This window comes from Salvelinus sp. IW2-2015, unplaced genomic scaffold (genome assembly GCF_002910315.2).
Source record: "Salvelinus sp. IW2-2015 unplaced genomic scaffold, ASM291031v2 Un_scaffold2990, whole genome shotgun sequence".
NCBI classification, from domain to species: Eukaryota; Metazoa; Chordata; class Actinopteri; order Salmoniformes; family Salmonidae; genus Salvelinus; species Salvelinus sp. IW2-2015.
This window is the reverse complement of record NW_019944284.1, coordinates 25,798-39,246: the sequence shown is the minus strand read 5'-3', so window position 1 is coordinate 39,246 and position 13,449 is coordinate 25,798. Positions and strand designations below refer to the sequence as shown.

Below are 13,449 nucleotides of genomic sequence, written 5' to 3'. Positions count from 1 at the left end.
TTTCTTACCAAAATGTCAGAACCTTATAGTCCTAAGGTCATGAAGCAAAGAATTGCTGTGTGTTTGGTTCAAATGAGAAACACCCGTTGAATGAAAACCATCTGAGTAATGGACTTTTTATTATGCTTCAGCCCTGTTCCATCAGAACTAACCAGCAACTTGTTAAGTCTGGTCTGTTCTATGRCTTATGTTCAGACTCCGGCCTAGAGAGGCCTGGTCGCCGTCTCTGTTCAGCTAGTACACTCCTTGCCAATCCTGTCATTTGCCAAAGACAGGAGAGGCATGTTMGCTAAAAAGACCTTGGCCCATCTGTAAACGCCTTAAGGGAAGTGCACAAAAATAAGGAGTATGACTAAATCATAAATCTTTATGCTTAGACCTACTTCACCAATGTTGGCCATCTAACAGGGTTGGGGYCAATTCCATTTCAATTCAGAAAGTGAAACAAATTCCAATTCCACATTTTCCATATTAAAGAGCATTGAGCAGAACTGAAATGTCAGTGTATTTACTGAATTGCCTGGAATTTAAATGGATTTGACCCCAACCCCGATATCCTAGTAATTTTATCCTAACCTAATGCAATGGATGATATAGGCTAGGCCCCACACGCTATTGTAACATGGTACACCTCGGGCTGTCGTCTCTCTGGGTGCAACTCAGAACCAGCATGACAGTGGATAGCCTAGACATTCATCATTCTCTGTGTATTTCCAGGAGACATTATTCTYGTGTAAAACATACAAGTAACTGCCAAAATAAAGGAAACAATATKATGAAGTGTGTTAATAGGGCGTGGGGCCACCACGAGCCATCAGAACATCTTCAATGCACCTTGGCATAGATTCTACAAGTGTCTGGACCTACGTTGCCGGGACGCGACAGTTCTTCCACCAGAAATACCATCATTTGGTGTTTTGTTGATGGTGGTGGAAAATGCTGTCTCAGAATCTCTCAAGAATCTCCCATAAGTATTGAATTGGGTTGAGATCTGGTGAATGACACACACACACACACTTACTTTAAATCACCTATGCTCCTTTGAGACCCCTCTTTCAAATCACTAAAATCTCTTCTAGTCATGGCAGACAAAATAATGGTCAACTGGGCAGTTTTCTRCATGACCCTAAGCATGATGGGATGTTAATTGCTTAATTAACTCATATATTCACTTTCTATCTCTCATGTACTCAAAATGTTTCCTTTATTTGGTCAGTTACCTGTATATCTCAATAGCTGGATATCATAGGGGTGCTGATACAGCTGACACACGCCATATTATCAAACTTAATTATGACGGATGTTATTTACACACCATCCACTCAAGGCTATGATGATGTGAGTTATGATGATGTGAGTTATTATCCTGCGTCCCAAATTACCCTACAGAGTGCACTACTTTTGACTAGAGCCCTATAGGCCCTGGTCAAAAGTAGTGCACTAAATAGGGAATAGGGTGCAATTTGGGCTGAAGCCATTGTCTGTGTGTTTCATCTGCCACCAGCTGCATCACTGATGAAGAGGGTTTAGATTTTCTTCCCACATTAAAAACACCACTGACACACAATTCATCAAACTATGGACAGGGCTGTATAGGCTGGCTACAGCTGAGGTTATTCTTGAAAATATAGGCCTACGCACACGGGCAGACAGATGACACAGGGTTTGTGAGGAGGAGGGGTAGGGATGGAAGAGGGGTAAGGATTGAGAGTTAGGGACGAGCAATACCAGCCACCTTAGTATATAAAGTGCAGGGGCAATACTTTCTACGACAAAATAAAAAGTTACAGACTGCAGCTGTAACATGCACTTTTCCATTGTTTTACGGTTAAAATAACAGACATTTCTTACAGAACATTTTCACACAAAAAGAGAGACAGGACACATTGTCATGGATCATTTCTCTCCAGCACATGGGGGCAGCAGTCCCAAGAGAAGACCCTGCTTCTGCGAGGTGCTGCCCGTTAGCGACTATTTATTTACAATTCACAAAATAATACAGGAAGAAGTTTCTCTTTCACTACAGATCAATCCTCTTCTCTAGCTTTTCCTAATTTTTCATCACATCAAATTCACCCATCCCCCGTTCTTTCAGTCTTTGGTTTCCACTCCCAAACATGGCATACGGCAGGAAACACACATTCTACATTCAGTTATCTTTTCTCTCACCAACTCCTTTAAAGGGGAAGTTCAGTATTTTAGGAGCTAGCGGTGGCTAAAGTTGACTGAATTTTGTAGTGGTTGTTTAAAAAACCCTGAAGCATTGATACGTTTCTTCTGGCCCATAGACTACTTTCAGGATGAGGAACCATCTGACAAAGTTGTAAAATAGTGAACTTCCCCTTTAAGTTAACTGTTAACATATTCAAAACATTGTTCGCTACTTGTGTATTCAGTATGTTGTAGTATGTTGTTTCTACCTATATGTTCTATAGGGTGCCGTTCTGGGTGGCAGTTGGTTAGTCTATATGAGGGGGATATCCTGCCAAGTAATCTATTACAAGGATCCAAAATTCCCCTAACTTCCCCAAAATTCCAAGTTTTCAACAGGTCATTGGGGATTCAGGATGCCCTGCTTTTTTCCTAATGATTACAGGAACATTTCTGGATAAACTGAGAATTTTGAAAAGTTCCCAGAATTTTCCAACCATAATATGAAGGAASCTATATATTAAATCTTCACTTATCAGGTCGGTTCCAGAACACTTGTCTGAAACTCTACTCCTTTACAGGTAGAATGAGTTCATCTAGGATAGAGTATTCCTATTCACACATGTTCTTTCCTGTAATAATATGGCTTCAGAAATGAAGGTTAGGGTCCAGTAGGACTTTGTATTTGTGCGTTTGACTCATGGCGGCTGATTCGAAGGCCGTGTGTACGTAGTAAATGTTGCTAAAAGTTACCATAGGATAAGTAACTACATGTAWGTAAGTTACTATTTAAATGATTAGTTACCATAGGATAAGTAAMTACATGTATGTAAGTTACTATTTAAATGATTAGTCACCACACATAACTGTAAATGACTATAAGTGCTAGAAAGCGGTGCGTGGTCAGAAGGTTCYGTCCCAAATGGCACCCTATTCCCTATATAGTGCACTACTTTTGACCAGATCCATATGAGCCGTGATCAAAAGTAATACACTATATAGGGGCCAAGATGCCATTTGGGACACTACACGCACTCTCAAGGGAAAGGTATTCTTCTCCCTGTAAGTAGTGCACTATAAAGGGAATAGGGTGCCATCTGAAACAAAGCCCATAACTCTCAACAGTCTGGTAGACTGGAGGTGTAGTACACCCTCCTACCATCCTCAGAGGTTCTGTCCCAAACGGCACATTATTCTCTATATGCTGTTCTAGCACTTTGCACTCAATGTTCTAGCGCTTTGCACTCAATGTTCTAGCGCTTTGCACTCAATGTTCTAGCGCTTTGCACTCAATGTTCTAGCGCTTTGCACTCAATGTTCTAGCGCTTTGCACTCCTATTTTATTTATTTCTCTCTTCCTCATTCAGTCAGTCACATCCACACACAGTCAACACCACTGCCTTGATCAACTCCAATGTTTTGAACATTTCAAGTCAAAATACTCATATTCCTCAATGTATACGTACAGGCGGAGAAATAAGTTAACACAAGCCAAGTCACTATCTCAAAGATGGAAAAGGCCGTTATTGTTTTAAATTGCATGAAACAATTTCTGGTGAATTTACTTCCCATTTCAGAATGCTAGACGTTAATCTAAATATAGTCCAGTGGTAGTAGTGACTATAGATATATCCTTAATGCTGAATACACTGACTCCAGTCATCACCCAATACAGATGTCTTCACTTGGTCTACGTCCCCATGACCTCACCTTCCTCCCAAAGTGTGCCCTTGTTCACTTCCCTTCACTGAWTTAAAAGGAAATGACTGGTATAAGAAATATGGTGGAAACTGACTRGCCCATGCCTCCACCAACCCAATGCTATTAGATTTGTGGGAAGTAGTGAACGAGTGCACATTTGCAGGAGAAAGTAGATATTATTGGGACTCTTTTAGATCTGTCCATAAAGTCAATGGAGGACAGGACGAGACTCAAATCCCCCTAGTGGTTATAGTAGGGAAATGCAGAAATATAAATTCTAATAATATAGACAGTAACTGGACAGTTTATTAGGTACATCAGCTCATTCACCAAAATGGATGGCTCCTACAGACAGTGAGTCACGTGTCCAGGGCTTGCTATATAAAGCAGGCAGACAGGCATCGAGGCATTCAGTTACGGTTCCATTGAACGTTAGAATTGGCAAAACGAGTGACCTAACCGACGTTGAGCGTGGTATGATTGTTGGTGCCAGGTATGATTGTTGTATGCCAGATCCAGTATCTCATCAGTCTGCCCTCCTGGGCTTTTCACACACGACAGTCTAGGGTTTACCGAGAATGGCACGACAAACAAAAAACATCCAGTCAGTGGCAGTCCCGGGGGAAAACATCTCGTTGATGAGAGAGGTCAAAGGAGAACGGCTAGAGTGGTGCAAGGTAACAGGTGGGCCACAGACAGACAGATAACGGAGCAGTACAACAGTGGTGTGCAGAACATCATCTCAGAACACACAACATGTCGGTCCTTGTCACAGATGGGCTATTGCAGCAGACAACCACACCGGGTTCCACTCCTATCAGCTAAAAACAACAGGAAGCAGCTCCAGTGGGCACACAATCACCAACACTGGACAATTGAGGAATGGAACAACATCGCCTGGTCTGACAAATCCCGGTTCCTGTTGCGTCAAGCTGATGCAGAGTCATAATTTGGCGTATGCAGCATGAGTCCATGGACTCATCCTGCCTGGTGTCAACGGTACAGCCTGGTGGCGGTGGTGTACTGGTGGGGAATGTTTCCTGCCACACCTTAGGTCCCTTGATACCAATTGAGAAAATAACGTTTCCAACACTTTGTAGAATCCATGCCCCAAAGAATTCAGGCTGTTCTGGAGGCAAAGGGAGTCTGACCCGGTACTAGATGGGTGTACCTAATAAACTGGCCAGTGAGTGTATATTTGATTTAAAGTGCCATGTACAGTATGCCTATAATAAACTGTGTSAAAGATGGGGACTTGTTCTCCTATGTGAGGGGATAAGAGGAGGTCAGGTATAGATGGGACACAGCTTTTGGCAACAAAAAACAAAACTTCACTTTTGCTAACCCTTACACTTTTCCTTACCTTAACCTAATTCTCCTAAACTTCTACGGCAATTCTCCTAACCTGCTGCGTAAGTTCTAAATCTGCTGTGTAAGGTGAATTTTGACAAAAGCTGTATCTCTTCTAGTCAAAAACACTAGGGGGAGGGGCTTTTATTTCCTGGTTAGTTTAGAAGGTCAGAGGTCAAATGGTCAGAGGTGGGGTTACTGTGGGGTGGTTATAGAGTTAGATGGAGGGGGAACTTGGCCCAAAGATAGGAGCTGAGCTCTCTAGTACATCTCTATGGGGGTGGGTTCCTTGGGGGACATTTTGAGTGAAGGTCGTCCCTCCCTCTCTACTTCTCTCCGTCTCGGTGGTGCAGCCTTCTCTCGTACTGGCGCTTGGTGATGACGTATTTGAAGAACTCGTAGACGGACCAGCTGATGGCGGTGGAGGGCATCTGATAGATGATCCTGGCCTGGACGCCCTTAAAGAACGCCGCCCCGCCCCCCATCCTGTACACAGTCCGGAACGCCTCCCCTAACCCCGAGATGCGGCGCCCCCCAGTGGCCGACGCCGTCCCTACACTCGCTCCAACCTCCAGCGCTCCTGGGACCTCGGCATGGACCGCTAGGGCCTCCTGGGTGTTGAGGAGGGTCTTACAGACRTCCAGCGGGGTGGTGGCGGCGGCGGCAATGGCCCCGGCAAGCGCCCCGGAGATGACGTGAGAGGAGGGGTTGTACTGTCTGTGGGGGTTGAGCAGCTCCTGGAGGTACTCGTAGGTCATGAAGTGGAGAGCCTGGAAGGGGACGTTCATGGTCAGCTGCGTTGTGTAGGAGCGGTAGAAGGCCCCGGGGCCCTCGCGCCTCCAGATGGAGCCCATGCAGTCAGACACGCCGCGGTACGGGGAGTTGTACATCTGCATACGCTGCTTCACCACTAGGGGGGAGAGAAAGAGAGTTTAGAAAGAAAAAGGAACAGATGTTGAAAACACACTGGAGCTTTTAAAGTACACAACCAGACAGAGAGGAAGTTCAGCCTAGAGGAGGAAAGGGAGGAAGGTCAGCCTAGAGGAGGAAAGGGAAGTTCAGCCTTGAGGAGAAAAAGGGAAGAGAGGAAGTTCAGCCTAGAGGAGGAAAAGGGAGGAGAGGAATTTCAGCCTAGAGGAGGAAAAGGGAGGAGAGGAAGTTCAGCCTAGAGGAGGAAAAGGGAGAGGAGAGGAAGTTCAGCCTAGAAGAAATGGAAGAGGAAGGTCAGCCTAGAGGAGGAAAGGGAGAGGAAGTTCAGCCTAGAGGAGGAAAAGGGAGAGGAAGTTCAGCCTAGAAGAAACGGAAGAGGGAAGGTCAGCCTAGAGGAAAAGGGAGAGGAAGTTCAGCCTAGAGGAGGAAAAGGGAGAGGAAGGTCAGCCTAGAGGAAACGGAAGAGGAAGGTCAGCCTAGAGGAAAAGGGAGAGGAAGTTCAGCCTAGAGGAGGAAAAGGAAGAGGAGAGGAAGTTCAGCCTAGAAGAAACGGAAGAGGAAGGTCAGCCTAGAGGAAAAGGGAGAGGAAGAAAGAACAGGTGATGGGAGGACAGAGAAGAAAATAATAGTTGAAAGGAAAAGAGTACCACATCTAGTCAAAACAGAGATATTAGGCTTTTAATGAGGGATACAGTTGAGACACACCATCAAGGGATTCCCCACTGCAGCCAATCAGAATGAGATGAAACCAGTCTCTAAAGGAAACACTACTTAGGAAAGTAAAAGGAAATGGGGCTTAATGGAATTCAGAACACCAGAAAGTTCAAAGCGTCCAATCCCGTCCCTAGTGACCCAGCCGGTGGACCAATGGCACAGCTGGCTGGCACACCTGGGCCTGGTSAGGTTGCTATGGAAACACCAATCACCATGGCCAGATGTGTGTGAGCCAGCGGATGTTAATGCTATACACTTGAGGGAGCAGGATGTAAACACACACCTGCAAACCGGTCGACTAATGACACTCACAGATGTGKGTTCCGATGCCCCTTTAGTTAGATGATGCTAACCCTCAACACTGATCTAAGGCCAGTTTTACTTTTCCTGCCCTAAAGGTCAAGGATAGGATATGACTAATGTAAGCTGATCCTATATCTGTGCCTACTAGCAACTTCTACCCAGGTGCTGCTCCTAATGGGCACCCCCAGTCCAGTCTCAGAGCTCCCCCTAGTGTCCTGTAGCAGTATATAAAGAGTTGTGGGGAGGTGCTGTACATATTCAGACAGAGAAGGGATTACTGTTCTATTAATGTATCAGGGAGTCTGACGCTGCAGATATCTACAGTGTTTATCAGGTGACATCACATCACTGTAGTGTGTACACACACACACACACACACACACACACACACACACACACACGGTCGCATTTAGCTCTCAGAACTCCGCATTTTCAAAACCCACACCATCAAAAACTCTGCGTCTTAAACCATTTCACCTGTGTTTTATATCAAAAGTCCGTTTTTTTTTTTGCTTTAATAGAGCGTGCAACTCTAGTTTTTCATCACACAAAATACATAACTGCAACACATTCCACAGAAAATCGCTTCCATCAGATGACAGACAGAAGTGCAATGTTATTTGGCTAGCAGCATATTAGTAAATGAGCTAACAATTAAAAAAATGTGCTTTGATATATATTTCTGTTTATCATAAACCAGGTTTTCATCCAACCTTTTAATGTCCGATAAAACATTTCATGACAGGCCTGTTGGAAAGAGCACAAACTTCCCAAATGTTGATAAAACACACTAGACAAGGTGGAATCTTTGTGTCTGTAAAATTACTTATGCCAGCTTTCTGAATGGACCTATAGGGACCAGAACATCACATTCATCATTAATTAGGTTTCAATCAGCTTTGTGAATTGCCATGGAGTCACCAGAACATCACATTCATCATTAATTAGGTCCTCAATCAGCTTTCTGAATGGACCTAGAGGCACCAGAACATCACATTCATCATTAATTAGGTCCTCAATCAGCTTTCTGGATGGACCTAGAGGCACCAGAACATCACATTCATCATTAATTAGGTCCCCAATCAGCTTACTGAATTGACCTAGAGGCACCAGAACATCACATTCAACAACATTTTGAAGATTTTTGCACCTCATTTGTGGAACAAACTAAAAGCTGATTTATCTAACTCTGTAGAGACCAAAGGAATTTCCAGAGTTAACCATCCCTGAGACTGGGTGTGGTAACAAGCATGTCTAAAGTTTAGTGAAGATGTTAGGTNTAACTCTGTAGAGACCAAAGGAATTTCCAGAGTTAACCATCCCTGAGACTGGGTGTGGTAACAAGCATGTCTAAAGTTTAGTGAAGATGTTAGGTACAGCAGGGACTTTTTGTAAAAGGGCTTTAGAAATGAATAAACATAGCAATGTATCAACCTACGYGACATCAGAAGAATGCAGCGATGAGCACTAAAATTGTCACCCGTAATAAAGCGCAGTGCGCCATGACAAACTGCATCTAACAGCTTCAATGAAGTGGCAGCTGCGTTCATACAGATGATGTCGCCATAGGCTACGACCGATAGGAACGGCAACTGAATAAYCTGCTTTCTGCTATTTAGCGAGAGGCAGGACCTATTTCTACAGAAGACCATTTTTATTCTCAGATTTTTTACTATCAATATTATTTTTAAAAGACAGCTTTCATCTATCCAGATGCCCAGATATTTGTAAACAGGGACGCAATCAATAAGGACACCATCCAAAATACATGCTTAAATCAGAGCTATTTTTATATACAGTGGGGAGAACAAGTATTTGATACACTGCCGATTTTGCAGGTTTTCCTACTTACAAAGCATGTAGAGGTCTGTAATTTTTATCATAGGTACACTTCAACTGCGAGAGACTGAATTTAAAACAAAAATCCAGAAAATCACATTGTATGATTTTTAAGTAATTAATTCGCATTTTATTGCATGACATAAGTATTTGATACATCAGAAAAGCAGAACTTAATATTTGGTACAGAAACCTTTGTTTGCAATTACAGAGATCATACGTTTCCTGTAGTTCTTGACTAGGTTTGCACACACTGCAGCAGGGATTTTGGCCCACTCCTCCCTACAGATGGGACTGAATGTCATGGCGATAGGGGGAGGGGACGCCTGCTCTGTACTTTGCCTGTTTGAGCTCAAGTTCTCACTTCAAGCAACGTGGTCCACCCGGGAGCGAACAGCCACTTTGCTAATGGTACATGTGTCACAGCCACACATTCACTGAGACTTAGACAATGTTGCGAACATAACTGTACCTTAGAGTATTAGCAATGTTGCTATATTGACCAACGGTTCACTGAGAGAACCGACAGATTAGGAAAAGTATGAGGGAAAGATTGCGCCACTGCTGTTGTTTTTGAGCTTACTGCAGGACTGTGTAAACCCTCTCTCTGTCCTCTGCTGTCTCTTTCTAACAGGAAAAGGGGGGGGGTGGGGGAGGGGGGGGGGGGGGGGGGGGGGTGGCAGGGCTGCCATGGCCACTGTACTCCATGAATGGCAATCATGAACACAGCAGAAGGTAAAAACTGTGTGTTAGTGCGTACGTTTGTGTGTGGTATGCGTACATACTTTGTGCGAGCATAGTTGTGTGTGTGTGTGCGTGCAGCATACTTTGTGTGTGTGCGTGCATGGCATACTTTGTGTGTGTGCGTGCATGTGCCATACCTTTGTGTGTGTGCGTGCAATACGTGCGTGTGCGTACTACTTTGATGTGTGTGCGTGCGTACTTTGTGTGTGTGCGTGCGTACAATTTGTGTGTGTGCGTGCGTACTTTGTGTGTGTGCGTGCGTACTTTGTGTGTTGCGTGCGTACTTTGTTATGTGTGCGTACTGTGTGTGTGTGCGACTGGTGTTGTGTCTAACGTGTGTTGGGGTACTGTGTTGTGTACAGGGGTCGAGGTTAACAGCAAGGCTTTGTCATGCAGAAAAGGGAAGATAAAATGCTAAATAAATGTCTTGCTGCGTTTTGCAAACGCTACTTTGCTTTTGTTTCTGCTCCAAATCATGAATGTAAAAAGGAGTGCGTTTCATGCTGCAGCTGCACTTCTCTGATGAATAATATATCGTCTTTGTCTTGTACCCAAGACAGCGCTCTGATGAAATAATATATCGTCTCTTGTCATTGGATCACCAGACAGCGCTCTGATGAAAATAATATATTCTCTTGGTCATTGGTCACCAGCAGCGCTCTGATGAAATAATATATCGTCTCTTGTCATTGGATCACCAGACAGCGCTCTGATGAAATAATATATCGTCTCTTGTCATTGGATCACCCGACAGCGCTCTGAGAAATAATATATTCGTCTCTTGTCATTGATCACCAGACAGCGCTCTGATGAATAATATATCGTCTCTTGTCATTGGATCACCAGACAGCGCTCTGACTGATGTGTAGGATACCATTCTCCGGTATTTTCTCAGGTGTCATTTTCTCCGGTAGAAAGTTAAATGCAAGGATTAAGTTAAGCAAAAACCTTTTGAAATGTAGCTGCTACATTCTTTCACTAGATAGATTTTCCCTCCAATGGCGACCACATTTTCTTGTAATATTCTAAAATCTGCATAAAAACAATAGGCACATTTCCCCCCGGCATGTTTCCATCAAATTGACTTGTTGCGGATTAAAGGCTGTGCCTGATTTACGTAGTGTACATAAAAATTACTTTGGTTTTTCAGTTAAAAAAAAGCCAAGTTAAATGGGTTTCCATCGCATTTTCAACTCTATCTGATGGTTTTTGTCAAAACCATTGTTGTCGTTACATTGCGAGTGTGTCCACTCTGGTCTTGGCAGCGTCCGCTCCAGCCAACAGCTGGCAGATACAGGGTGGGTTAGAGCTTGACATTAGAGCTCTGTTACCAGGCCGGCCCGACGGGTCCCGACGTTAGGGTCGAGTAGGGCCTGTTCATCAATAACTAGGTACGGGCAGGGCAGCGGGATCATTAAATCCATCACTAACATTTTGATGTGGAGGCATTGCTCGGGCTCTGCTGCGTAGTTCAATGATATCTGGCTAAGTATCATACATGGTGTCATAAGTGTTTCATCACCAAATATACAGGAGGGATTATTTGCAGAAAATAATTATACTCCGATAAACTCAAGGGATTATTGAGTGAGAGAAAGTAGTAACAGCTAATGCTATCCGTATGTCCTTGCATTGAGTAGAAGCAAGCCCAAGCTGAGCCCGTTGCTATGGATACTCGGAGCCAGCCAGAGAGTGCAGTCAGACGCTGCGAGGAATACAAAAGGAATTATGATACACAGTAGAGCAGCCAGCTGACCTAATTGCCAGAAACGCTGGTAGAGCTTTAAACATCCCGTCAGCCGCCTACGATGAGATTATTGGAAAACCCAAAAAAGTTAATTTTTTGTCAACTGATCAGTCAATCTGTCACGTAAAGCCATATGCCATGTAACTAATTATTTGCCTAATTTCAGAACTGTCTTTGCTAACTATTAGAATCCCTTGATTCATTCTCAGCTAAGATCTTTCTTATCTTTGAAATGTATTCTAAATGTACACAGTTTTAGACAGGGTCCATGCACTTCATCCTGCCTGCATCCTCCTTGATGTGGTTAACTCGACTGGCTAAAAGGCACATTGACATCTCATTGACCTTTCGAATACTGTTGAATTCACTCATTACCAATTCCGGAGGCTTTCCTCAAATTGGCTTGCAGCCCTGCATGTAACTGGTTTAAAAAATTACTTAACAAGATGGAACTCCCCATGATGTAATCAGGTTCCTGGATATTCCAAAGTTCCCGCAGGGGTCGATTCTGGTCTGTACTTTTTAACGTTAATACAAGTTGTTTATGCATTTCCCCACGGTTGGACCAGGTATCTCTGACGACAAGTCGCCTTCCATTGTATACAGAAACGTTATCTGACCTGAAATTAGGTAATTGAATTCAGGTCAAATAAGCACATGTGTTTCTCTGAGACATACAGTGGGGAGTAACAAGTATTTGATACACTGCCGTTTGCAGGTTTTCGCTACTTACAAAGCACTGTAGAAGGTCTGTAAATTTTTTATCACATAGGTACACTTCAACTGTGAGAGACGGAATTTAAAAACAAAAATCCAGAAAATCACATCTGTATATGATTTTTAAGTAATTAATTTGCATTTTATTGCATGACATAAGTATTTGATCACCTACCAACCAGTAAGAAATTTCCGGCTCTCACAGACCTTGTTAGTTTTTCTTTAAGAAGCCCTCCTGTTCTCCACTCATTACCTGTATTAACTGCACCTGTTTGAACTCGTTAACCTGTATAAAGGACACCTGTCCACCCACTCAATCAAACAGACTCCCACCTCTCACACAATGGCCAAGACCAGAGAGCTGTGTAAGGACATCAGGGATAAATTGTAGACCTGCACAAGGCTGGGATGGGCTACAGGACAATAGGTAAGAAGCTTGGTGAGAAGGCAACAACTGTTGGCGCAAATTAATTAGAAAATGGAAGAAGTTCAAGATGAACCGGTCCAATCACCCTCAGTCTGGGGCTCCATGCAAGATCTCACCTCGTGGGGCATCAATGAATCATGAGGAAGGTGAGGGATCAGCCCAGAACTACACGGCAGGACTAGTTAAATGACCTGAAGAGAGCGTGGGACCACAGTCTCAAAGAAAAACCATTACGTAACCACTACGCCGTCATGGATTAAATCCTGCAGCGCACGCAAGGTCCCCCTGCTCAAGCCAGCGCATGTCCAGGCCCGTCTGAAGTTTGCCAATGACCATCTGGATGATCCAGAAGAGGAATTGGAGAAGGTCATGTGGTCTGATGAGACATTAATAGAGCTTTTTGGTCTAAACTCCACTCGCCGTGTTTGGAGAAGAAAAGGATTAGTACACACCCAAGAAACCATCCTAACCGTGAAGCTTGAGGTGGAAACATCATTCTTTGGGGATGCTTTTCTGCAAAGGGGACAGGACGACTGCACCGTATTGAGGGGAGGATGGATGGGGCCATGTATCGCGAGATCTTGGCCACAACCTCCTTCCCTCAGTAAGAGCATTGAAGATGGGTCGTGGCTGGGTCTTCCAGCATGACAACGACACGAAGCACACAGCCATGGCAACTAAGGAGTGGCTCCGTAAGAAGCATCTCAAGGTCCTGGAGTGGCCTAGCCAGTCTCCAGACCTGAACCCAATAGAAAATCTTTGGAGGGAGCTGAAAGTCCGTATTGCCCAGCGACAGCCAGAAACCTGAAGGATCTGGAGAAGATCT

The 13,449-nt window shown here is 44.1% G+C and overlaps 1 protein-coding gene across 1 annotated transcript in view; it reads right to left on the bottom strand.

The window, feature by feature from the left end:
* Positions 1 to 1,896: 1,896 nt before the first annotated feature.
* The window catches only part of LOC112075115 (mitoferrin-2), a 13,566-nt gene continuing 2,013 nt past the window's right edge, over positions 1,897 to 13,449 (bottom strand). Inside the window, exon 3 of the mRNA XM_024142151.2 lies at positions 1,897 to 6,112. Within this exon, the coding sequence (XP_023997919.2) occupies positions 5,529 to 6,112 (584 nt within the window). The 3' untranslated portion in view covers positions 1,897 to 5,528. The remainder of the gene's footprint in view (positions 6,113 to 13,449) is intronic.